General features: G+C 39.9%; 1 protein-coding gene and 1 non-coding gene across 5 annotated transcripts; both read right to left on the bottom strand.

Moving 5' to 3' along the window:
- Window positions 1–1,395: 1,395 nt before the first annotated feature.
- On the bottom strand, window positions 1,396–26,035 carry MTFR1 (mitochondrial fission regulator 1). 4 transcript variants are annotated; one of them, XM_017812427.1, is made up of 8 exons: window positions 25,985–26,035; window positions 19,484–19,626; window positions 16,131–16,229; window positions 10,747–10,865; window positions 7,377–7,618; window positions 5,238–5,490; window positions 4,897–5,065; window positions 1,396–3,294 (listed from the first exon to the last, which is right to left on the bottom strand). In XM_017812427.1, exons 2-8 carry the CDS (start codon window positions 19,547–19,549, stop codon window positions 3,235–3,237), a joined length of 1,008 nt encoding a protein of 335 aa, XP_017667916.1. In that variant the 5' UTR covers window positions 19,550–19,626; window positions 25,985–26,035; the 3' UTR covers window positions 1,396–3,234. The 4 variants fall into 4 exon arrangements, with proteins under 4 accessions (XP_017667916.1, XP_017667918.1, XP_017667917.1 ...); XM_017812429.1 differs by having other exon boundaries at window positions 26,011–26,034; XM_017812428.1 differs by lacking the exon at window positions 25,985–26,035 and adding an exon at window positions 25,855–25,964.
- TRNAV-AAC lies at window positions 13,550–13,622 on the bottom strand. Its single transcript has one exon. It is a non-coding gene; the product is annotated as a tRNA-Val (tRNA).
- Window positions 26,036–27,451: the final 1,416 nt, after the last annotated feature.

The raw sequence follows: 27,451 nt of genomic DNA, 5'->3' as shown, positions 1-27,451 counted from the left end.
GCTGTTGTCTGACTCCAGCAGAGAAGGATCAGATGGGACAATGAGCTTTGGTTGTAACTTGAAGGAACAGAAAAGCACTTTTTAACAGATTGTCTTTGAAAGGGCAGCACTTTCCAGTGGTGTTTGAAGCTGTGAGAACACAGAGGTAAGGACTGTGTGTGAGTAACTTACTACAGAGAAGCTGCAGCTAAGCTTCCCTACAGCCTGGGCAGGTTTGTAGGGTTAAATGTGGGAAAGTACTGATTCCTCTTGCACTGTTTTGAATAAAAACGTGCCAAGACTGCAGCTATTTTCAAAATGACCACTGAAATCATTACCTGATGATGTCTTCTGTGATGCATGTGACTTGGTTTAAAGAGTCTCAACTGCATTTTAAATTTTAGTACTCATTAATTTTTAGTACTCATTGCAGGCTGTTTATAAGCGCATTTTAATATCTAATGCAAATTAAGCTTAATGGATTTACAAATAGGTATATAGCAGTATTTCAACATACAGTATTTATAAAGAGCCTGTGATTCTTTCACATTGTGCCATCTTGCTGTCCTCTGCTCTGACAGGAACCAGTACAGTTTGTCAAGGTGCTTAGAGTGAAACATGAGTAGTTTTGTTCTAAGCCACCTTTCCTGGAAAGGGGCTTCTGTCTTTTCCTACCAGACTGGATTTAAAAAGACTGGTTCTAATCCCACCTCTTAGTGTACATGGAAGGTTCTGACATTAGACTGAATTAAAAAAGCAAAAAAAAAAAAAATAGCCTTTTTTTTGACTTGTCTAGAAATGCTTTCTACAAATCTACATTGAACTTCAACATTCCTGCAGCTTGAACATTTCATGTGAGAGCTGAGTGTGTCAGGAGCAGGGTCCCTAAAGCACCACGGCCACTCACAGCCCACGGGAGCCCAGAAATGTGCGAGGGGATGGGGGCCAGGTCCCCACCACAGACTGTCTTAATTCACAGATCTGCTCCCAGCACTGTTCACAGACAGATACAAAGAGGCTTCACGTTATGTCTACGGCCTCTGCCCAACATGAGCGGATGGCCTTAGTTTGAGCACTTTTACTGTGGGCAGTGGCATTGTCCATGTAAAAGATTTCAAGTAGAAAGATACAAATTAGGGTACAGTATAAAGTAAAGTTATTTGATGTCAGCTTTGTGGTTTTATTCTCTTGTGCAGATGGCATTTCTTTTACAGTAATTTTACATCAGTGATAAGGCTCACCCCATTTCTGGGCACTGGATACCTCAGTTCAAGCAGGCAATGCCTGGTGTGGGCTTTTCTCATGCTCTAGCCTAGTTTAATAGGTCACGTGATATCCTGAATTTTACATGTTAATTGGACTGCCAGGGGAACCCAGTGTACCAGGGGATGGTTAAACAAGTACCTTCCTGCTGTGTTTGTGGTGAGGCATAAACTTCTCACTGGTTCCTCATACCCTTTTTTTTTTTCTTGTTGTTTAATCTGAATGTAACTAAGTTAACAGTGTGGGGCTTTTCTAGACTAACTCTGTCACTCCTGGTGCACAGCAAGGTAAGCAGACCAGTCCTGGAGGAGATGGAAGTAGGTTGTCACTACATTGATTTACAGTCATTGTAACAGAATGTAAACTATACTTTACTGTGGCTGCTATCATTTGTAGAGTACCACAAATCAAATATGCCATGTTTATTTTAACTGCTTTTAATTTTATATAGTGGCAATGGAGCATAAAATACAAAAGTTTAAAACACCTTTTTGAAAGTTAATATTGGTTTTAAGTCATTTAAAAGAACTCAAGGATTGAATGGCCTGTCAGTAAGACTGATGGCAGAGCATTTTGGAAGGAAGTTACGTTGTGTACATATTAACACCATTTCAAGTTCCACCCCAGAAAACCCCCTCCTCCATTGTACAGCCTACATTCCAGTTATAAGCAGCAAAGCTTCATCTCCAGTAACCTCGTCATTCAGTTCTCTTTATTAAATAGTGCTGCTTTTGCCTTTTCCTAGAAAACAGAAGCTTCTAGAGGCAGCTGTACTTGTCCCAGGAGCCAGGATCAACTTCGAGCAGGCTCAGCTTTTTCTACTCCCGTCCATGGTCAGAGCAAAGCTTGGCTTCATTTCACAGCATAGCTAAGCTGTAGCTCTGAGCTCCTGAACAGCTTTTTTGTATGTTTAGCTTGAGCCTTTTCTACATCTGTGGCTGGAGCCATGAGCTTAGGTGGTTAGTGCAGGTCTGGCAGCAAATAACTGCTGTGGGGAAGCCTCAGAAGGGCTTTCCTTGGAAAGCAGGTTATGTGCAATGGCTTATCCCATGTCTTCCCAGCAAACAGGACCATGAGCGTGCGTGCAGGTCCCAGCTGCCAGAAATTTATCCAAGGACCCAAAACAGCTTGGGAGAAAGGTGTCCACAAACATCCCTTAGAGCAGCAGAGGTGAACAATGTACTTGCACCCCACAGTACTTTGTACCTTTATTTTCTTACCTCCACTGTTTCTCCTCTAATTAACACATATTCTCTTACTATTTTACTCTGCTGCTATCTACTGGCTATTTCATATTCACTGGACTACCTGTTCACAGAGGCTCCCACAGCACGATTTACTCCCTTGTCCTGCACTCTTTATAACGGCCACAGGACGATGTAAGCAGGTTTTACTCTCTTAGCCTTGCAAGCTCACTTGAAACAAACAACCCTGCACAAAAATGTGCTACTACTTAAAATTTATCTGGACTCTGCAGCAGATTCAGTTTTTTCCTTTGTTTCACTAAGAAGCAAAGTGCCTCCAGGTTTTCTTTGGGCTAAAATTTTGCTTAAGTTAAATTTAAAAGAAAGGCTTCAACATGAAAATTTCAATATCAAATTACACATTGTAGTGCAAGTTACAGGTAGAGCTCAAATAACTGATATTAAGTTAAGGGTGTATCACCATCATCATTAACATGTACACGGATTTTTAAGATGGTCAGTTATGCATAAAGAATGCTGTATATATAACTTAGTGTTAATAAACTAAATCCACCATGTAAGTCTGAGTGGAAAGCCAGGCTTGACTGCAAAATTAATACCTGAGTATAATGGTCCAATTTATTCCCCTTGACAAATCACATACAACCACGTTTAGTGCCTCACTTCTACTTCACATTGAGTCTTTCTGTGCTGTAAGAAAGAGACCACTCAGTACTAGTGCTAATTGCAACATAAAATATTTCGGAGAAAGGAGCTCAACAGTCTTTCGCGTAGTGATCTGAATTCACTAGGATTTTTCAATTAAAGTCTTCATTTTTCCTGTGGACTTCAGCATGTGCGGCCCAAACTGAAAAGGAAACCAGAAACATGTTCAGATTGCTTTCAACAGAAACCTTGCTGAACTACAGTCCATCCAAGTTGTAAGTAAAAGCAGAACTTGGGCAGAGATAATTTATCATCCTGCTCCTCTGCCCGTGGATTTCACAAAGTAAAGGAAAACTTGTGTCAGCAGTTGACTGAAATTGCTCAGATGAGGCAGCTAATGACCTGCTGAAGCAGCTCTGACTAGTGACAGCTCACTCTGCCACAGCAAGAAAAGAAGACAGATGCAGTTATCTTTACAAGTTGACAACCAACTGCTCTAGCACCAGTTTTACAGTATTTCTGTTCTTACTCTACTTTGTCTTTTTGTGCAAGTCCTTTTCAGAATGACCACAGAAAGATATCATACAAGTTTGATCTAAGAAAGAAGGTACATACTGGTAAGTAACTGATGGACAGATTTTATTACCTCATTAAAGGTAATAAATGCTCTATCATCTAACAAAACCCTGCAATTTCCTTACCTCTTGAGGACTTGACCCTTAATCTCAAAATGTGGACTGTAAATTTTGAAACTAGAAAGTCATGAAAAACCTCTGTCTAAATAAACATTGCCAACTTCTGTTCTTTTCTTTAAAGCCCCAGAGATGCTGAGGAAAGAAGTGATTAATTCTAGGGAATATCTGGCCTTTTAGTTGTGAAGAACAGCCTGAACATTACAGAAATACACCTTTAAAGGCCAAAACCAGAAGGCAAGTAAGTCAACATCAATTAGCAGAAGTACTCAAAAATCCTGAGATTTGTGGCTTGGGAATGTTATTTTCCTTAAAACTCAATTCAGAGGTGATCCAGCTTTTGGAGTTTTAGCTGCATTTTTTCAAATGTATAAAGGGTTCCATAGCACAAGGCTTCAAGTATTGCTTACAAACAAAGCTGATCTATACCAGCTTGTTTTTTAAGTAAGTGTACAATGCTATAAACTTGTATCTTGAACATTCACTGCTTAAAAACCTCTTCAGTTTCAAATCCATCTGAAATAGAAGTCATTAACTGGTGCCATGATGTGGATTTTAAATACAGTTTCACTTTAACATTCTCACACTATTAAGAAACTGCTCTTATTTACTCAGCATTTCCAATTATTAGAAGAAACTCCCTATACCAAGATCCTGCAGGCATTTTGAACAATTTTCTTTCTGTGTTCCTAGGAATGGTGACATGGTTTAGGATCTTGCTTCAAAGTTTCACCTCCACTGTCTGAATAGTTAAGGTTGGTGGTAGTAACAGGCAAACACAGTTCATATTTGATTCCAGTATGAGCCCTTAGCAATGGAGTTTTCAGAATATCACATGCTTGTGGCAACAGAAAACACTTTTGTTTAAAAAATAAAAATGACAAAACTGTAACAGGACTTTTTAAACCTAGGGCCAAGACAGCACACAGTCCTAAGATTTGAAACTAAAAACATAGGACTGCCACAACTCCTGGCATATCAGCAGTATTTCACAGGGTTTTGTGGATTGGGATGCTAACTTGTGGGTAACTGCATGTGCTGGCAGAAAGACATACTTTTGTTTTCACAACTATAATTTAATCCAAGCACGTGTTCAGAATCACAGTACTCACCAGCACTACCTCAGTCTGTGTCTTTGTTTCAGTCTTTGGAATCACTTTTTCTATTTCACTTTGGCTGTCATTTCGGTATCGATGAGCAAACTTCTTTTTGAGAGCTTCTGCTATTAATGCTGCAGGATCTGCAGGGTCAGCCACTTTAGGTTTTGTACCTTCTGAGGATCTAGAGAAGAAAATGAGAACCATTAACACAGTCCAAAACTTAACCACTTGTGAATGCTTTTGCATTCTGTTTGTCAGATGTTCCATCAGCAACTGTCTCACCTTGAGGTAGTTCCAAGTCATAAATCATTAATGCAAATGTTAGTATATTGATACTTATTTACATTTATTACCTTTTCACCGAGCGTAGTTTCACACTGTTCATGTCTTTGAGGATTTCTAGCATGTTTGGTACTTCAGACTTCTTTGGCCCGTTTTCCATCACACTCTGGCCAGAGTTCGTTTTTTTGTTTTTCCTTTCTTTAATGAGATCAATGGCAGACTTGCTCTGCTGCAGACCCGAGGGAGGGGGTGGTGGCAGAGGAGGAGGTGGCGGTGGTGGAGGTGCAACAGGGACAGCAGCTGGAGCAAGTGGACTTGACCCGACTACAAACGAAACGAGTGTTACACGTCAGTTTACTTGGAACTCCCCTTTACATGTCACAAATGCCCAGGTAAGAACATCACTGTAATAACTTCAATTGCCTCCTCTCTGCCACCTTTAGATTGTCACGTAACTTCTTAATTCTTAAACCACCTAAGCTGAAAAGCCACATAAAAATCCTTCTGGAATAGTGAGAAACGCCCTTTAAATTTACAGTTCAAATTCTAGGGGCATTCGTGTCTAGTGCAGTGGGATGGATGTCACGACAACTTTTAGTTATCACAGAATCACAGAATATTCTGAGTTGGAAGGGGCCCACAAGGATCATTGAGTCCCACTCTTAAGTTAAGGGCCCATACAGGCATCAAACCTTGGCATTATTAGCCTGTGCTCTAACCAACTGAGCTTATCTCAGGGTCATCTTCTACTCCTACTGTTACCAGTATTTCACTTTCTTGTAAGAGGCAGGTACTGAGCTGGAAGTCACAATCTGCCAAATGCGAGCAATGTTTCTTCCTACTTATCATCATCACAAATATGAAATTACCATAAAAGATTTTTAAACATAAATTTCAGAGCTCAAACAGTGCCCAAGTTGAACCTCATACCAACTCTCCGAGGTTAAGGATTTTTACCTAATCATCTCATCTGGCTGAAGATTGAGATTCTCACAATAATCTTGATTTCAAGTTTCCTGTACAGTTTAAGTAATAAATGAAGGAACCTCTGCTCAAATGCACGTTTAAACAAATCACGAAAACCATATCAAATCAGAGTTTTGAAGCTTGGGTTATAAAGTGTGTAAAGGTATGTATACAGATAATACAGATGAGCCTATTCTGTTTACGTGCTGGCAAAGACACAGCGTCATTACCACGTTCTACCAGAAGAGGGAGGTAAAGATGTTAAAATCAAATAAAAATTTACCTTCCCTAATAAACAGAGGTAAAGGGGAAAAAATAAAAATAAATTATTAGTTATTTCACACACCCCTGTTCCCCCCACAATTAAAATCCAAGAGTGAAACTATGTGATCCTTAAAACTATTTCATAGTTTTGAATATGAGCAGGTCAAGAAAAATAAAGAAACTACTATCAGTTCACAGACAAAAGCTAAACAAGAGCATCTGAAGAATCATAATATGATTTTATACACAAACAAAACTGTACTTGCTAAGTGACTTCAGGAAGGAGTTAAAACCAAATGCCTGTCATCTGCATTTGACAAGGGCCATCTCCCACTAATCTTAGAAGACTTAAAACTGGAAAGCAGTCAGAGGTGAGGGAAAGAGGAGAAAGAGATTCAGGAAAAGAATTATTCTGTTTACTGCCAGAAATGATGCACCACTTCTGGTTCCATATGGACAATGTGTCTGATCCCAGAGATGATTCCAGTAAACACTTAATTGCCTTTTCTGTTCCTTGTTACGTATATTACATATTCCAAAAGTATAATTAGTATCTTGTATGAATACTTAATGATATCAGAGAGCTTATTTCATGACTGAATGGAAAGACTTCAGTGCTAGTAATTAAGTTACATTCTTTTAGTTTGGTTTAAGCCATCATGTTTATCATGAGCTTTGCTCTGAAAGCTGTTTAATACTACTTCTCTCATTCACAGATTCAGAACTCTGGCAGACTTACACACAGACATGAAGACTTTTGGAATAGTGGGAAATACAGAAAATCTGTCAGATCACTTGTCTTCAAGACCTGTTTTGTATCCTTTGGTTAGTGTGCCATGTCTGTCTACCAAACTAACAAAAACAATATGGAGAAGTGCTCAGTGTTGCAGTATCTTACAAAAATGAATTAGCACAGTATTAGTTATAAAAGGGACAAATCCATTAACTAATTTTTGCTAAAAGTACAGCAAATTTAATACCTGCTGTCAAGTTCTGCTGTTCTTGCAAGGTTACAATTTTGGCTATTTGTGCTCTTAAAGTGGCCAGTTCATTTTCTAGAGCACTGATTTTCTGCAGTGCTTCTTCATTTGCCATCACTGCACTCCTGGGCACTGGTTCTTCTTCCGGTGGGTTTTGTAAGGACACTTGTCTACATGGAGACCTCCTGGAATGATGTAGTTCCCCTGAGGGAGGCTGGGCTGTTTGTGACCGAACTTCTGATCTGTAACAAAAATATCACAAGCTATTTTAAAGGCTTTGTAATAGATAAAAGCTAAAGCAACGTTACCTACAAATCAGGAATACAAACTGAAGACCTGACTTCAAAAATCTCTTTATGTAAATCACTTCCACCAACCCCTTATGTAGCTTAAGGTAAATAAGAGCTTCTCATCCTTTCTGTTTGCATCACTACCTGTATTTCTTCTTTTCCCCAGGCCAGCTTTTTGTAGAATCCTTCATTTCAGAAGAAAAAAGGAATACATTCCCCCTCACCCCAATCTATTTCTCTATTTCATACCTATTGTATATTTTATTGGAATTAAGATCTTTTTTTTGCCCTCAAATGCCACCATTTTCCCCCACGGGCTGCAAACAGTCACTTGTTGATTCACTTGAAGTAGGAAGAGTTTATTAGTTTCACAGAGTATTTTTTGTACTTTTTTACTTCTGAGGGGACAATCCCCAAGTCTAGCAATGTTGGAAATATGGAGTATGTGAAACAGCTTAGTGATGCAGAGGCTACTTATCAGTAGATGGGCAAGGGTCATGTATCCAGTTTCCTAACGTAATAATTAGAACTACAGAGAAAAAAAAGTCTTACAGTTTTAAAGAGTCCGTGACCTTCCTTCCTCTTCTCACAAGAAAATGCAACGCTGCTACCTTCCTTTATTACCCAGCCAAGCTCAAGCCATGTTAAACACTGAGGCATTATGGAAAAACTGCCCAGGTAAGTCACATAAGCCCTTACATAGACACCAACATTGTTAAATGGTTTATCTCAATATCTGAGTAACCTGATTGAGTTGAAGATGTCCCTGCTCATTGCAGGGGGGTTGGACTAGATGGCTTTTAAAGGTACCTTCCAATACAAACTATTAATGGTACTATAAGTAGAACTGATAGGGATTGATGACAACAAATCATCATAAACATTAAAACTGCAAAATATGACCACATTACTTGGTGGTCATACCTCAATCCTCCTTAACTTCAATCCCAAAACTTCTCAGGCGTGTCAGGATTCCACTGTTTATTCAAACATGAGAGTAAGAACAGGGGCTGGTGATAGGACGTTTTGAAATGTGTAGAGAGGCTCCAGATTAATACAGCCCAAGTGCCCCATCACTTTGGATGCATGGATTAAGCTGCTGTGGATGCTCATCACGTTAAATCTGCAGTTGTGCTACACCTAAAGCAAGAGCCAAGATTTAAGGCTAGAATGAACTCTCACCTCAAACCAGGAGTAGATACAGATTTGAGTCTTCCATGACACTGACAGAAAACATCAGCACAACTTGCAGAAATTTGTTCAAGGAAAACTGAATGTTATCAAGGATGATAAAATTTAGGTGTTGTTACCTAGACAGGAATAGAGAGTAACTAAAGCTGAGAACAGGATACTTCCTACAGCAGCTACCTCCCTGCTCTCCCTAAGGTGGAAGGAGCCAGTGGTCACTTCACTCTTTATTACTGCTCTGAGCAGAAAATACCCTTTGTTTTTTAGCTATTCTGCTCCTTTAAAGTTTCTAGAAGGCAGGTTTAAATGTTTTAAGGAAATGTCTTGATTGGAACCTAGCACTGTGGAAAAATATTATGCCTGAGTTGTCATTACTGCTCTGGCTAGTAGGGGAAAAATGATTCATCATTGAGTTGCTTCCTCTATAAAACTGCATTCACAGAAGAAAAACGATGTCTGCAAGACTGTTTACTGAATTATACCATGAATAAATATTTAACAGTAACACCTATGTGATCTTGTCGAAACAGAATTTCAAAAGCCTGGAAAACACCTAATGCATACTAGCTCCACTAGTGATACTGTGCACAGACGTAATAAACAGGACACATTGAAATACTCCTATTTGCTAAGTAATTCACTTACATGCTCCATTATAAGCTGTTTGCCTTAAGGTCACTATATATCTGCAGGATTATTTTAGTCCCATCCCACATCCATCTGTCCCCCTTCCCCGCTTCCCAGGCAGACGTTTCAGCAAATATGCAAGTCCTACATCTTTTGTAATAGGTTCTTCGAAGCATCAAAGAGCTATTCTCCCTGTTGTCTCCATTAAACATAATAACTTTACAGTTCAATCCTTAAACAAAATGTTTCTGTGCAAACAAAAGTAGTATTGGGCAGTTAATTTCCTTTGTATCAAATAGACTTCACAAATAGTGTTTCCCAAACAAGTGTTGATTTCTGTGACTCCCCTCTGAGTTTGTGAAATTAATGTGGGCAGTACCAGAATGTTTGTTATGCAAAGCTTCACTGTAACAAGTCATGTTGGAGGGCATCTAAGCCATTACCTACCTATATCATGCTTTCAAATTAAGAACAGTATCCTCCAGTAATCTCTGAAGCCAACAATCTCTGCCCTTCTCTGGAAGGTTAGTTTATTTAAAACAAAAAGCTCCTCTGCACTACAGAACTGTACCTCTGTTCCAGGCTAATCTGAGCAGCAATTTGAATAGGATGAACTAGAGAACTTCATCCCTTCAGCCAACCCGTTTCACACAGTGACAGTGCTGTGTAGAACCCTTGGTCCAACACAACAGTACCTATCATCCCACCATTCTGGACATGTGCTCACATGCTTCCCTGCCAGTTTTCGTTATGAAGATTAGAGATGAAACACCAACCACAATTTTTCAGTTGTACTTAACAGACTGCAGAGACTTAACTAGAAAGGTGAAAAACAATGTGCTAATTACTGGATTGTCAAAATGACCATTGCTGCTAATGAGGAAGCTGTGCAGTACTGCCCTGGATCTCAGAACTGGAAAACCAGTGTTAGCAATTGTCATACCACAGCAGACATCTTTGTGGGGACAAGGATGCTTGAAGCTACTGCATGGAACTGTTTGCAATACATAAATAAATAAAACCCAAAGTCTTCCTTGTATAAAGCCAATGTCCCGTATCTTTTCAAACCAGTCCTGCTTTCACAATCCTGTTAGTCTAATTTCTACTGTTTCTTTTCAAGACCCTGCCTCTGGCTTTTCCCTCTCTCTTCTCCCAGCATTCAAGTGCCCTCAGTTAACTGCAATGCACAACAGCTTCTCATCAGAGAGAAGCGAGGTTTCTTCCTCTCAGTTCAGGATTTCAGAGGGAAGATCTGAGAAACATACCTGAGCCTTGTAAAGACTTCTCCTTCTTCTTCAGCAACCCAGCCCACATCTGCAAAGGAGGCCACTGCATCTTCTCTGAGTTGAGCAGGACGGTTTCCTTCCGTGACATGAGAAATAAGCTAAATTTTAAAGACAAGATTGAAGACCTTAGAGTCAACACTCCCAGCCCGTGCCACAGTTATTTTATCCAACACTTCTACTGAGGCTACATGTCACTATTAACACATACACGCATAAACACATCTGTAGCCTTAGCACACTTATTTCTGTCCTGGGCTTGGTCCAGAACCATTTCACTGACTTCAAACTATTCAATCTAGTCTGCTGAATGCCTTACAGAGGTTCATGTACTATCACATGAACTACTGAACACTAAAAATCCAAGGCAAATTGTTACCTTAAAGACAAACAAACATCAACATTCTCACACAGTTTGCTATATTAACTCAAATAGTATGTTTTAAAATTACATTCATGACCAGTCATTAAAAAAGACACTAAGGTTACCAGTACTTCTTAAGTCTTTTGCTCTGATTTAGTATTATTTTGAAAGTGAAATTTTGTTGAAGCTTCCCTTTCCCTACAACTTCCAGAATTTCTGTACAAGAAGTATGTACATTGCACAGGAAAAGCAAGCAAATGAACAAACGCCAAAACCAGGCAAAAAAGCTCAGTAATCACAAAGACTGAGTGAGAGGTAGGATGCAATCATAACATTATACACTATTTGCTAACAATCCTATTTACAACATGCTAAACAAACTGACCATTTTCCAGCATGGTTCTGGCCATTAGCTTTACAGCTGTTTGAAGCCAAAGGTGAGCAAGGCTCCAGAGATTGGAACCTTTCTTAGACTTCCAGCTAAGTGACATAAACCGAGATTTGAAAAATTGCTCGGACCATCAGTACCTGCTCCATAGCCACAACTCAACAAAATGGTTTCAAATCTATTTTGAAATTCTGCTTCCCCGGGTTAGATGAGGGCATGTGTACACAGTCACTGGACTCCTGAGCAGCCTGGGCTCAGTATCTCAGCTGATAAAAGCTACTGAACCGATTTTCAGTAATTTCTTCTGCTCAGTCTGTCACCTTGAGTTACCTATCTCCAACACAACCACGTCCCCTCTTTTCTTGTATTATACAGAATCACAGAATTGTTAGGGTTGGAAAAGCCCTCTAAGATCATCAAGCCCAACTGTTAACCCAACACTACACACAAATCCACAGCCAAATCTGCACCAGTTGTTGCAGCTGTTCAAGTGCTGCCTACGGCTAACAGTGGCCAAGAGCTGGGAATACTGACAGAGGCGGTGGTAGTAGGTATCAGTCTGTGAAGGCAGCTTGGATCCAGCCCATTAGCACTTAGGTCAATTTTCAAGGCAAATCCTCTCTGTAAGGGCAAACTACTATGTAGAAGCAACTATAAAATGTTGGCATTAATCTGAATTTGTAGCAGACCCATCACAGTAGGACTGCAGTCTGGATGCAGTGAAACCATTTCTCAAGAATATCCACACATACTTTAGTTGTAGTCTAAAGATACAAGTCCCAGGAAGAAAGAAGTTGTGGAACTGGGGCTGTTTTTTCCCCAGGAGTTGTTACAAACAGCTTTAGAAATTGAGATTAGTCATCTTCACCTCACACTCTCACAACTTGTATGTGAGCCTTTATCACAGCTCCCAGGAGTGTGTATTGGCACCATCAGATCATTTGGAAACAACAGGGTTTTTTCCAGGTAGCATCAGCACAGATGGTAATATGTTTATCACATTAACAGTTGTGCCTAATACCATTACAGTCTGCCTCTCTTTGAAACAGTCTAGAGAATACTATATTGCATGTTAGGATTTTTGCTGTGTCCTTGGCTTTTTTCTTTTTAAAAATAAATTGAAATTTTCATGACTGCAGCATTTGTATTAATGTTAATGGCAATTTAAAAAATCTGTAATACATCAGCCACTTCTTGCAGGTGATACAGATTTTCCTGACAGTAATGGCCACATGAGGGACTATTACCATTCGAAGACTGAAGCCAAATTTAAATAAAGGCACTACACATACTTGAATCAAATATAATTTCATAAATCAACAGTAAGGAAATACATTTATCACTGCCAGATTTCCTGAATTGTGAGATAAATAACTTCTAATTCAACATTTAGGAGCAACCCTTCTGTTATATTATGATACAAGTTTCTTCTTACTTTTTTATTCATATTTATATGTAAGCAGAATATGCTTGTTACCCCATATACAGATGTTTCTTTCCTCTATCCCTAAAAACAACAAAGCCTTCCACAGCAGTAGATTTTGAATTTAAGTTAATGCAAGATTTTTACTTTAATTTAAAGGTTAAAAGCCAACATCCATCTCTTAAAAACCATCACCTGCCTGTAAACAACTCTGTGACTACCCTATTCCTCCAGTCAATTCCAGCTGAAGAAAACTCTGTCGACTGCTCTGCCAGCACCTGATATGGAGAACAGAGCGCTGAAAACAGAGTCCCAGTTCTACTGGATGGCAGGAACTGAAAGAATCAGTAAAGTAGGCTGCTTTTCTTTTCTGCAATCTACATACTTGCTTCCCCCACTTCGTCCTGCACAGGCTTTTTTTGCCGATTGTAGTGTGCTGATTTTTTTGCCGATTGTACGCTGCACACACAGACACACAAACACACAGGCCTGGGGGTTTCAGACTCAGCACGAATGTCTGAATATTACACACACTGAACTGTTTTGACTGTCACGGAATGCATAAAGAATCATTGAGTCCAACTCCCTGAGAAAGAGTCAGCCTCGCCAGTGTTTCCGCCCGGTTTCGAACCGGGGACCTTTCGCGTGTTAGGCGAACGTGATAACCACTACACTACGGAAACGCTGCTCGGGGATGTGTCAGGGCAGGATCCCCACTTTTTGTTTGCTCCAGAAAGTGCAAAGTAGAACAAGTACTTTTACGCTTCTAAGGACAGAATAGAACTGTCTAGTTTCAAATTAATAATACAGTTATGTATTAGACATTTGGAAATACTTCTTCAAGTAAGATGAACTTGCTATGATTTTTCAAATTAGCCCAGTAAATTCAGATGTTTGCTACGTGCACACCAATTCCTTAGGAGACTTTACTGAGTTATCAGGTATCCATCAGACAGACAGGAGAAGCGTGGGACTAAAACAGAGATACTGCAGCTGAAGGATACTATCTTCAGAAATGCTCCTGTAGGTTTGGTTGAATCTACCTAGGCTTTACCGGTAAGTTTATTTTTCCTAAAGACTACAGATAAACCTAAAAAAAATGACATACAAAAGAACTGTATCAACCATTTAGAGTAGTAAGGTAAGCTCTGCTGCCTCTTACTGAATACTTAAGCAGCATTTAGCAATTAATTTAAATGTTTACTGTGGCAAGATCCATAGAGACAGACAGAACAGTCAGCAGATCCCAAACATCAAAATGTTAAGCTACCATTCTTTTTTTTCCAGACCAGCTGAACAAACGCACACGAGAAGATAAGTATGAACATTACAGAGATATTCATTCAGTATCTTTCATCCATTTATCATAAAGAAAACAAAGACTTGAGGACAGTTTGCTGCTCTGGGGTTAGAAACAGTGATTACATACACGCACCCTGAGATGAGGCAAGTAAGATTTGATTTGTTTTTTCAAATGAAGTGACTTACAGCAAGGTTCAGTGCATGGTCCTTTCATAAAATAGCTAAAGCTGGCAAGAAAGAAAGAGGAAGAGACAGCTATAGGAAAGCACCAGTTGCAACAGCATGGAAACGATCAAGATCAGGATTGAACTTCACTACAGAATCTTAATGCTGAGATAAAGACACAAAAAACAGATGTTAGCATCAGGTTACATGTTTAACAGTTTATATATTAAAATAGTTTAATGTCTCCATAAACCATAACTTTTAATGTGTTTCAAGGCTCAAATTTTGAAATTCCTTTTTCTAACTAAATCAACTCTGACAACTGTACTTCTATTTTTAGGATCCTTTCCTTTTATCTAATAGAAGGTGAATGCTTAGACTTAGTGTGCATGCAAAGCTGACTGAATGTCTCTTTAAGAGGTAAAAAAAGGCAAATGTTATATTTAACAGAATTCAGACCAAAACATGTATACGTATTTATTTATTTGTTTGTTTAAACACTAAAAATATTCAGGAACAGTTTCACCAGATATATCTTACTGTTCTTTGCTACATTAACCAGAAATGTCTTCTTTTATGTACTCTATTAAGAGAAGGTAGTATTTGGCAAACTTTCTGCAAATGAGCATGATCTTCCCTTGTATAGCCTTTACAGTACAGCAAATCAGACACATTATAGGAGGACTTCACTTCCTTTCAAATCCGAGGCACAGGCAGCCCTATTGCTGGCAAAACTATTACTAGTGTTACTTCAAAAGTTTAAATGCAGCACACCATTTGTTCTCCTTCTCACTTGCACGAATTCCCATCCCCCCCTTACTTTTTAAGTTTCACCAAACCACTATAAATGTGAGACAGCTGCCCCTCCACCCCCGTTTCTCAATGTACTTATTTAAGAGAGGCAACATGGCTTTTACTATGACACCAACAAGGCTTCTATGGTCATCTTAACTATCTAGTTTTGCTACCGTAATTTCAAGCCTAAATATTGCTCTTATATTTCATTTAGGAGAAAGAAATTAATTTAAACACTGAAAAATTAGCTGTGTGGAAATTACTTCATCTTAGTGTGGTAGATGATTCCCTCCATTCATCTTTATGCTTCCTGCCCTTGCTCAGCCCATGAAACATTCCTCCCAACTTGAGTTTCAAGTACCAAATTTTTCCAATTCTATACCCACCCCCTACCCCCCTAACACACACACAGAGTTGAAGAAATCATGTGTAACAGCTTCCACTTTCCCATCTGTTCCTGAAAGACTCATTATAAAAAGCATGGGTTTTCTCTTCCTTAAGTATTTTACCCTTGCTCTTTACCCTCCCCTTTCACCTACACAGCCTTGTATTTTAAACAAAAGCAAACAGAGTACTCATGTTATCTTGTTACTAATGTCTTATTTTCTGATAAAGTTATTCATTTTCCCAAATATTGTTAACACTGTTCATCTTTACATGCCTCTTAAGCCTAGCTTGTAAGTACTGTTTATAGAAATAAGTTTCAAAAAATTTTCTCTTTTATTTAAAAAAAATATTTTTCTTATTTTATTTAAAAAAAAAATGGTTTTTTTTTTCAATTCACTTGAACTGGAAGCAGGAAGAACTGAAGTAGGCTAATTCTCCTATGTCAAGTTTATCATATTCTGTTTTTACAAACCTTTTAGTCAGGAGCAAATACCTTTATCAGTATAGTGAAACACATATTCTAAACTGTTAAGAACACCTACCTGAAACTGAACTCTTGGACACTGTATAAGAGAGAGGTTAGTACCAATTTTTCTTACAATACTTCGAGATGAACCATAAGGCTTGCTTGACCAAAGCACCTGGATGGGGAAGAAAAAAGAAGCCAGCTGTTAGGGAATGGATTTTTATATCATATTGTAATAGTTCTCCCTTACCCTTCAATACTATGCTTGTGCTAACTGTATTTAGTTATTCCTTTCATGCTAGAACGGAATACAATGTATATACACTGAAATCTGTATCAGTGAACTCCTTACATCCTATACCTGAATTGATACAAGATTTCTTCATGTCATTACAATATGGCTATGGCTACTTAAGGTCAAGACAGCCTTTGCATTAAGTTTACACTCAAAGCAATAAATCAGGTAACACAGAAGAATTCAAGAGTTGGAAGCATCTTCAAAAACATAATTTGTTGATTTTCAAGACAACAAAGAACCTACATCAGGTCAGACAGCTCTTTTTATGGTATTTCAAGAAGAGACACTCAATCATCAAAAACTCCATAAAGTTATGTAATTCTACATGTCCCAAAATATCTCTTTTCTTTTTTAATTAAGAGCTGTTCTAAAACAAGAATAGTGTCTACCAGTCTTAATAGAAATAACTAAACTATAAGAAACATGAAAGTGTAACTGTGAAATTAAAGAGCAAAGGAAAGTAAAAAGGGGAAAATAAAATGAAATTTTTGTAAGAAAGAAACTTTGTCCTAAAAAACCCCACCCAAACATTCACCTATAGAAAACTACCCATGGCACCTCAACACACCTTGCTTCATCAGAACTGTTTCCACTGCAGTTTAGGTTTACTCCACATTGTTTCAACGGGGATTAAATTTGCTTTCTTTTGTTGTATTTAATGTTTGCTCTATTATTTACCATAACTGCACGAAATGAAATAAAATGGGACTTTAATCCTAGGAGAATACTACAAAATGAACCAGAATGAAAGCAAAAAGCACCAGAAAGAAGTATGAAAGATTTCAGCACAGGGAAAGGCAACAAAAACAATGCAAAGAAGAAAAAGAATAATGAGAAGACTCTAACACAGGGTACATTGTTAGTAAACAATTAGAACACTGTATGGTAATTTAAAAACTTGGCCAGTGTTTACTTATGGCTGTAAATATGAATTTACCACTGAGACATTTTAAAGGGTCATAGCTTCAAGCAAACTCAGCATCCTGTTAGAAGGTTGCCTGACAACAAACACTTAGATAAAGTCCAGGCTATTAATACTGAAACAACCCTCATCTGGCACAGGAGTATTGCCTGTATTGCACTGTAGTACAGCTGTGGGAGTTACTCAACACACAGCTAAACTATACACAGCAGATATGCTAAGCAAGAATCACTAGTCTTAGATGTTGAAGGTTCTATTAGAAAGAAAACTTTATGCTTCCTAGTATTTATCCCCAGATTATCTCCGAAACTTTGCACAAACATTTTGCCTATTTCTAAACAAGTATCTTTCCTTCCTCTGACTTTAAGAGAATGTAAAAATGTTGACAAAATAAATGTGCTCTGCACATATGCTATGCTATATCCTCACATCAGGGCTACAACTTTGCCATGAATCCACTCAGATCTATTTTTTTTCAGTCTATGAAACATACGTTCTGTTGCTTAATACTCTGCTAAGTTTGAACACAAATGTTTCAATGCAGAGTATTGATTCTGTACTTTGGTTGCCCCAACAAAGACCTCAAGTTTGTGCCTATCACATGATTGTTTGTTTGTGCCTGAGCAAACAGCAGGTAGATCAGTAGCCTTCAAGAAAAAGTCACTGACAAACAGTACCACAGTGATACAACTGATTCTGGTGTCTGAAGCAGAAGTGTTGGAGATAGACTCAAAGTGATGTGGCATTGGAAAAAATAATACCAGTCAAGGGAAGGCTTAATTAATTACAGAAGTATTTCCACAACAGCAAGAGAGCCCAGACTACATGCTGTCTTACCAACATAAGTGCAGTGCATTTTAAACAAGTGGCAAAACTTGTTCAGAGATTGCTCAGACCACAGACAAGATGTTGACTAGCACCCAGATACTCAAAAATATTTGGTGCTCAAATGCCCTCAGGGCTCTTCAACCACAGTGGCCTGGTGCATCAAAACTTTGAATGACCCAGTTTTGGTAATTCAAGATGTGCCAGGACAATATTTTCATGGAAACTGTGCCACAAGGTATGCAAGTAAAGTCAGTGCACTGCTCAGCTCAGCTACACAGTCTCAGCACTGCTCTAACCAAGTTCTTACAGTTTCTTGTTGACTTGAAGCACTGGCAGAGCAAGTCTGCAAAATATTACTTAGTCATACACTCTTATTGCATCAGTGTTTTGCTGCTGTCCAGAACAGCTGACATTTGGAAATGTAACTGCATTATCACAAGCTTGATATAAGTAGAGAATGGGGAGAAACAGACTAAAAACTCGCTCCTCTCCCTATTTAGGCTGAAATTGCTGAATTATGCAGCAACAGCCATGGTAATGCTACATATTCTTATACTTTGAATTTTCAAAGTTATATAAAAATCTCAGATCAAAGTTCAAATAAAATCCCAAAACACAGATTCTTGTTGGCAATTTTAATTTGGTATGTATAAACGTTTTGCTATCCACAGATTCCCAAGACTGATAAAAGGTTCTAGCACAATAATACAGAGTAAGCACTGCACATAGCTGTTAAGGATTTCCCCATTGTTAAAACATTACAATATTTTAACAACTTACAGGGATTACTGTACTGAGGCCAACACTTGTACTCAAAATAGCTTCCTAAAGGTCCCAGCGACAAAGCACTTCATGTATAGCAGCTCTCTCTCTCTCTCTCTCTGCTGAGCATTCAAAGAAAACTACATACACACTTTCCTCCAAGAGGAGAGCTATGCATGCACATTCCTTTGTTCAGTCAGTGCAGAACACAGCTGACTTGCTCTCATGTATTTTAACACTTTCAGAAATATGTAAATATAGCACAATTATAATCATCTCAGTTTCATGGGGCTTTTCATATCTCCAAGGTAAGAACAAGAAACATTTTTTTTATCACTGAAAGTTCTCCTTCAGCTTCAAAACACACGTGGAAGTCCAGCATGAAAAGCAGTGTTTACAAAGTAAACAGTTTGTTATTAGAGCTAGAAGGAACTGCGTAGTTATTTTAACACATACATTACTCAATACTTCAGTGTCCAAGTTGTAAACTTCATGATTTTTCAGCAATGCAGAATCAGTACTGAGTGTTCTGCTACAACTGACAAGCACAAACTAAAATACACGAAGCGCTTTCTATACCTGATTTTCTGAAAACATAAAGGAAGTTTGAAATACTTACTGATTCCATCTTCAATCCAACTTGTTCAAATGCCATCCTAATTAAGCGCTTAAGCCAGCAAATCATCTGGAATGGAAAAGGCCTTTCCAAACTTGGATTTAAGCCTTCCAAATCTACAGGGCTGCCGAGGTTCCATAGTAGTTCTGAAATGAGACACAAGAATTTTAGATGCATGCTGTGGAACATACACAGAAGTAAACTGCTACATGTATTCCTAAAAAAACAAGCTTTAGAAACAGTGAAAACAAGACACATTAGATGACACCAATTCCTCGTACTGGAAAGCAAAGGCATTCAGAAGGCATTTATTTACTCAATACAGGTAACAAAGACTTTTTAGTAGGGTCATTTTTATGGAATCCTAGAATGGTCTGTGTTGGAAGGGACCTTAAAAATCATCTTTTTCCAACACTCCTGCAATGGGCAGGGACACCTTCCACTAGATCAGATGGCTCAGGGCCCTATCCAACCTGGCCTTGAACACTTCCAGGGATGGGGCATCCACAGCTTCTGTGGGCAACCTGTTCCAGTGCCTCACCACCCTCGCAGCGGTACGTATCTAATCCAAATCTGATCTCTTTCAGTTTAAAGCTCCTTGTCTTATCACTACATGCCCTTGTAAAAGTCCCTCGCCAGCTCTCTTGTAGCCCCCTTCGGGTACTGGAAAGAAATCAAACCATTGTAAAGTTAACATTTAAAAAGTTGGGGAAATGATTGCTCACTTGAGCTTGGACAGATGATGGTGTTCGACAACTCCTAGTGAGCATCAAGCCCTACAGAACGCCTGCAGGTGCAGATCAGCACTATGATTCAAGTGCCATACCATATCTAAAACTCATTTCTATGCAGGAGCTGACTGCAGAAAGCTGACCACCTCTCTTGATTCACATTCTCTGACAGTGTTGTTGTTTATTCCTTTTTTTCTACAACTAAGGAGAGAAAGGAAACATGGAAAAATGACTAATGTAAGAAAATGACAGGAAATACTGTAGTGTGGGAATTGAAAATATTCACGCAGTTTATAAAGCTGGACAGATTTCAAATTTCGTCTATTTATATACACTCCCATTCACTTAAATCAAGATGGTATTATTGCTCCTTTAGTGAAAATAGTATAATTTTTCTTTAGCTGTGTTCAACACCAGTCATAACTTGGATGTCACTGAGAAGTGTATTCACCAAAACCAGAAAAGGAAGCCACAGATTTAGGTTTACGTTTGTTTTGTGTATCAGGCTGGAAACAACACTCTGTTGAACCACCCTGAGCAACATATTTGTAGTATGAACAACGGCACTGCTGAAGCCACTCTGAACCCAGACAGTGATGACTAAAGCAGTGTAACAGCAAGGAACCGGTACTCAGGAAGTTTGAAAGCCAGGAGGTGGAAAAACGATGCTGTTTGAAACTGCCCACAAGCCCTACAGTTAAACCATCGCTGTTTCCATCACAAATTTTTTTTCAACAGTTTGTGGTTCCTTAGTAATAACCTACTTCTCGTGGAAACTTGGCAGAAACAATGCAATTCTACAGTTATCTTTTTTTAGACAGGCTTAAAAAAAAAGTTGATATTAAGTGTCTCATCTCCACAGATAATAAAATACATTTCCCAACAGAATTTTCTTTTGTTTCTGAATAAACTAGGAAGAAACTACTAATCTACACCACGAGATTAGAATGGAAATTGCAATTGTTATAAGAAAAACAACAGGGAAGAATAATAGGCTACCTACCAAACAGCCATGAATACAAGCTACAGTCATTCATCATAAATAAATAAGACAGGGACTTCTTTATGGAACTCTGGAGAAGTCTGTTAGGGAAGCATGACCATCTACTTGATCTATTATTCCTTTAGGCATCTGTTATTCTTCCCTTAGACAATCTACCACATGGACTGTGTGGATCTTTGATCACATTGCACCTGCTGTGTTCTTAAAACAGGAAGAACACAACTCTTTCTATGTGCCCCACATTAGATACGGCATCATATCTATATGGCACTGTAGACATGCAGTGACACAGAAGAGACAGGAATGCTCCTTTAAAAGGGGAAACCTGATCCAAAAGCATGATACATGTGATACACTCCACCTCACTTCAAAGTCTAGACTTGTTGAACACGCAGTGTGGAAATCAAAGAGAAGAAAAACGGAAGCTGTGTCAAGACTTTCAAACAAAAGAGAAGAAAAGGTAGAGTACTCCTGAGCAACTGCAAGGCAGGGCTGGCTGAGAAAGGCAAGTGAAAGGACTAAAAGGAATGACTGTATCCTGATACATTGCTCCTTCAACAGACAGCCAGGTTATCAGTTTAAAAATCCCCAGACAAAGTCAGAGGCAGGTGTTGTTTCAGGAACTGAAGAAAAGGTATTATTTTGTTTCTGATCAACTGAGAAACCCCAGTCTTTAATAACAGAAACAATTCGGACAGAAGTAAAAAGAGAGTGTTAGAACTTCCTCTGAGAAAATCAGAGGAGGTTTAGAAAGTTTCCATGAATTTAAGAAATTTAAAGGCAAAGAGGTAAAGGACCAACACAAAAACTGACAAAACAACCCATTAAAGGCATAAACCAGATGTAGGAAAAGATAGCATAATATGAGGATGACAGAATAGTATAAATAGGAAGCAGTATGCTAAAAAAGGCCAAGGTACAAAATGAGTTCCAGCTTACAGACATAAAAGAAGTCCTACACATGTATGGGCAGTAAGAAACAAGAGATACAGCCACAACGTAATGAGTGAGGAAAGAAAGCAATGAGAGATATGGATAGTCAGTATATTCAGTGTTTTAATTTGAGGATGGTAGAAAAGACAGACAGATAGTGGAATGGTTTATAGATAGCTCCGAAAAGTTATAAACATCCAGTATTTAGAGAATTTTACCTTGAAAAGTACAGAAAACAGCCAAAGCGATTTCTGAAATATTACTGATGAATTTTAGAAACTTGTTCAATGAAATCCAAAAGATCCAGGAATAAAAGGAGCATGATGACACAAAGCATTGGAAATAGTCCAAAACACCTATCCTGCCCTAAAACATTAAGGTGACCTTTGATAATTCCAGGTTCCAAGACTTTGATGATCAAGCACAAAAGAGCATGCATTGAACAAAAGAACTAGTTCGGTAAAATGAATATTTACAGTTCACTTTATAAGTAATTTTTAACTCTGTAGCCTAAATACTTCGAGTACCTAAGACTGGGGTCATCAATGCCTTGCTGATGTGAATGACCTGCCTGCTTTTGCAGCAGAAAGTGACTGAAATCAGTCTGTAAGAGTGCAGAGTACCACCCAGTTCCTGAAATAGTTTCCTTAGTTTATGGTACTAAGGAAAACCACCATGTTTGAACAACCTCCAGCTAATCTGTTATCTAAAAGGAAAAGGCTTCTAAGTAAATTAGCTTGATATTTTTATAAAATTATTAGTTCTACAGAATTATCCCTGGGGCAAACTTCCTACTCATTTCTTTCAGACTATATTCAGACACCTTTCTTCACCAAACTTAGATATTTCATAATTGGTTTCTGTGCCAAGAACAGACAGAGTTCATTCCAAAAGAAACTGCTGGACAGCAAGAATGAAACTGTTAGCAAATGTTTCTCTCCTGCTCTGTATACATGACAATTTCAGAAGCAGGACTTAAATGTTAATGCTTTTAGTAATAATACCTCTTCTAAAATACTGACCCTTGTGGTATTTATCATCTGTTTTCTTGGTGCTACCTACACTAAAAACAGTAGAAGTTGAATTCCCCCCCAAATTTCCACAACTCAATTACTACAATAAAGAGCCCTGAGTAACAATAATATTGCTATAAAAATTGGTCCTTCTGCTCTGCCTCAGCAAAATTATTACAAGCATAAGCAGCAGTCACAGACAAGATTACCAAGAGATTCAAAGAACAACAGCACAAAGAATTACATTTCACTGCAGGAAGCACAAAGGGATTGGAATTTCATGGGTTCATTTAAATAAAACCCAAAAATTAGCAATGCTGAAGAACTTTCTTTCTGATATGGAAACATGCAGGAATTCCCTCATTTAGAAATTAAGAGGTCTACATTTCCAAGTGTAGGGATTCTCATTTTAGCCTCCTTGAGCTCTCTTTTGCCCCTACTCTTCCCAATCACTTTTGCAGGTTTCATTCAATACTGTCATATCAAATATCAAGTCTACAAAGCTGAGAGATAATACCACTTTTAAATTACAAAATGTTCATTAAATAAATATAAAGGCTTTGGAGTCTGTACACGTACATTCAGTAAATAAGAACATTCAGTACATAAGAACTTTCTAGTGAGTCCTACACATGAAAGATGAAAAGAAAGAGAAATCAAATGCAACTGCTTTTAAATTGAAACTCTTCCATGTATATTTTCCATATTTGTCCAAGCACTTTTCAAAGCATAAGTTCTCACTCTTAAAAAGAAATATGATATTCATATTTTTCCTACTGAAGGAAGTTTCTCTCATTCACTTAATAACCACACAAAAATAAAAGAGAATGACTTAATGGGCTTGATGGAGCAGATCAGCTTTAACAAAGAATAAACACGGGCAGGAAATCTGAAAAATTAAAGGTCTAGTCTCTAAATTGAAAGGGTATAACATAAATAAGTACAAAATTTTCAAAGAAGCATGGGTTCAAAGGAATATCACCAACAAAAAAAAAATCAAACACAAAAAGATCAGGCTCCTCATTATTTCAGCAAGAACTAGGGCAAGCATATCTCCCCAGTCTTTTAGGCTGACACATGAACCAAGCTCATCTAATGAAATTATAACCATAAGGAAACATATTAAAAAAGTAACAAAGAAAGATAAAGCCAACAAAACATTATCACAGCAATAGCCAAAGGGGCAGGAGCAATCCTCTGACAAAGGACCAGATCCTTTCCCAAACTGACGCAGACCAGTTACAAGTTATTTAAGTATGTGTTTGTCAGAGGTCACATAGCCAAAAACAGAGGTCTAATTTTTGGTGTGGAAGCCACAAATAATGAAGCACCCAAGTACTTTCAGAAACACCTGTTTGGAAAGATATGCAGAGACAGACAAAAGTCAGTGAATACTGCAGAGACAATCAAGGCCTTATCTAAACTAGTATCAGCGTGAAATCTAAAGCAGGAATTGAAAATTATACATACTTGCAACAGAACTTGCTAAAGGTTTCTTGAAAACATAGCCCCATCATATATACCTGAGAGTGCAAAACTGTATTCATCACATCTCACTCACGTTAACCTATCTTGTCAACTAAGGACAGAGGAAAAAAAAAAATCCAGTTTAATCAAAAGCCTTTGCTCAGCAGAGATCATACCTGCACAGTGCACTGTGATACCACTGAGAGGTAACTGAAAGCCTTCACCATGAACCATGTGGTATTACATGATACAGACACAACCACACACCTACACTTCCCTGCCAGACGGACAGACCTCCCTGGTAATCGCTGTGAACACCATTCTTTCTGCCACAGCTTTGAGAAACACAACCATGCAAATCTTATTAACAAAAGGGTTTGTTTGTCTGAAAAAAGCATTTTAAACACCCAATTTTCCCCTCGTAAATCTCTCTTTATAACGATGCTGAATTCCTACACACAGTAATCATATTTTAGCTAGTGACCCCTACGAAGCAAGTTATTTGGATTCAGCAACAACTAACTAAAACTTCTAGAGATGATGTGCAGATAACTCAGCTGCCTTCTTTTTCCTTATCAACTAGCTAAGAAGCAGTGGGGATCAGAAGACGCAATTCCTTTTCATTTAGTCTTTGTAAGACTTGCCTTCACAAGAGCTGCAGAGCCCTACAGCTGCCTGAAGACAGCATGTAAATAATGTTAATGAAGTCCTGCTGACGCTGTCAGGCACAGGTCAGTGCACTACGGTTGATTTCAGCGTTCAAAATCTACTCACACTCAATATTTGGAATTTCAACAGCGTGTTAAACAAAATGAAAACAAGCACCCAGCAAGTTACTTATTTATGACCACTGCAGAAGAACCTGAGCCCAGAAGCAGCATCACTAAAGGTGTACAAAGCAAGCAGCGTAAGTTTACGGAAAAGGGAAATAAAAGCACCAGACTCCCTCATTTTCTCTTTATACATCGACTCTGTATTTTACAGCCTCCTTAAAAATCCTCCCTCAAACTTCCCCAGCTTATCTTTTATTTACACTGTTCCTTGTGACCTGTCACCCCTATCGCAGCAGTTCGCCTGTAGGCACGACCGCTTCGACCCCGGCACCCCGAGCCGCTCCCACGGCCTGGCACCTGCCCTGCCCTGCCCTGCCGGGACGAGTCCCGGGCGCCGCCACGCTCCCGGCGGGAGGCGGTATGGCCCTGCCTGCGGACAGCGGCCTGTACCTACCGCCAGCCAAGCGGCACCACTGCCGCAGCTCCCCTCTTCCCCCCTCCGCACCGCCCCCCGCCCGGGATCGGCCGCGCCAAGAGGAGTTCCCATGGGAAGGGGAGCCCCGACCCCCCCCGGCGCGCCTCACCCGCCACCGCCGCCGCGCCGCCTCACCGCTGCTCGCGCGGCCGGTCGCGAGCCGCCCCCGCCAACCAATCCGCGGCCGGCTCGGCGCCGCCCTGGCCAATCGTGGCCGCGCCCGTGCCCGCGGGAGGTGGGACTTGGCGCGCGCTGCGCCGTGAGGCGAAATACCCGGCAGGGGCGGGGGAGCGCGCGAGGTCACGTGACCGGGACCCATCCGATAGGGGCGGGGCTGCGGGAGCGTCACCGGAGGGAGGGCGGTTCTGGTCCTCCCATGGAGGGTCGGGGCTGACCTTACTACTCTCTACACCTACCTGGGAGGAGGTTATAGCCACCTGGGGGTCGGTCTCTTTTGCCAGGCAACTAATAACAGGATGAGAGGACATGGCCTCAAGCTGTGCCAGGAGAGGTTTAGTTTGGACACTAGGAGGAATTTCTTCACAGAGAGGATGATTAAACTTTGGAACGGACTACCTGAGGAGGTGGAAAGAGTCACCGTCCCTGGAGGTGTTTAAGAAAAGACGGGATGTGGCACTCAGTGCCGTGGTCTAGTGACACGGTGGTGTTCGGTCATAGGTTGGACTCGGTGATCTCAGAGGCCTTTTCCAAGCTAATTCATTCTGTGTTTCTGAGGCGGTGGGGAAGGGCAGCGGCCCTCCCTCGTCTCCACCGAGCCGGCGCTGCGGTGCGTGTTTGAGGGCTGTTCCCGGCTCCCCAGCGGGGGCCGAGGGCGCTGCCTGACGGGCTGCAGCATCGCCCGGGTCTCCGTGGGTGGTGTCGGCTGTGTCCCAGTAAAACCCGGCTGGAAGCACTGCTAGGACCGCTGGGAGTCGGAGGGCGCTGGGTGGGTTACGGGGCAGAGGAGAGCTCGGGGTGTTTCCTCGTGCTGAATTGATTTAAGGATTACTTTGGGGGTGTTTCCAGCTTTACAAACTTTACTGAGAACTTTGCTCAACCATTTCAAAATAAGGTGGAAAGCTGACGAGTGGACGAATACGGAAATGGAAAACCTTTGAAACTTGGAGGGCACGGGGACTGAAACCTTCAATAAAGGATCCAGATGTTGGACCCGATGCTGTTAGAGGGTTTTTCCAGCCTTGACGATTCCTTGATTCTATCTTAAAACAAATTTAATTGTCAGGGTCTCATAGAGTAGGGACTACCCGCTTCGGATTTCCAAGCGGGGAGTCGGCACTGCGTCTCCCATGCAGCATCGGGTGTGGTTCATACTATATTGTTTTACAGTACACGCTACGCTTTACTTGAGCAGTAAAATCAGCTTCTGGAGGTGACTGCCTATGGAAAAAAAACCCAAACGGACCTGCAGGGCCGCCGCTCCCTTACTGCCGGTCGGGTGGGGTGGTCAGGACTACTACTTCCGGACTACAAGTCCCGTCGTACATCGCGCCCCGCCAGGAGCAAAGCGCGCAGAGATTGGGGGAGAGCCGCTACCGGTCCTGGGCCAATCGCGCCG

This window comes from Lepidothrix coronata, unplaced genomic scaffold, assembly GCF_001604755.1.
Source record: "Lepidothrix coronata isolate B3197 unplaced genomic scaffold, Lepidothrix_coronata-1.0 Scaffold36, whole genome shotgun sequence".
In the NCBI taxonomy this organism is placed as follows: domain Eukaryota; kingdom Metazoa; phylum Chordata; class Aves; order Passeriformes; family Pipridae; genus Lepidothrix; species Lepidothrix coronata.
Note: the sequence above shows the minus strand (reverse complement) of the source record. Positions and strands in the feature narration are given on the sequence as shown.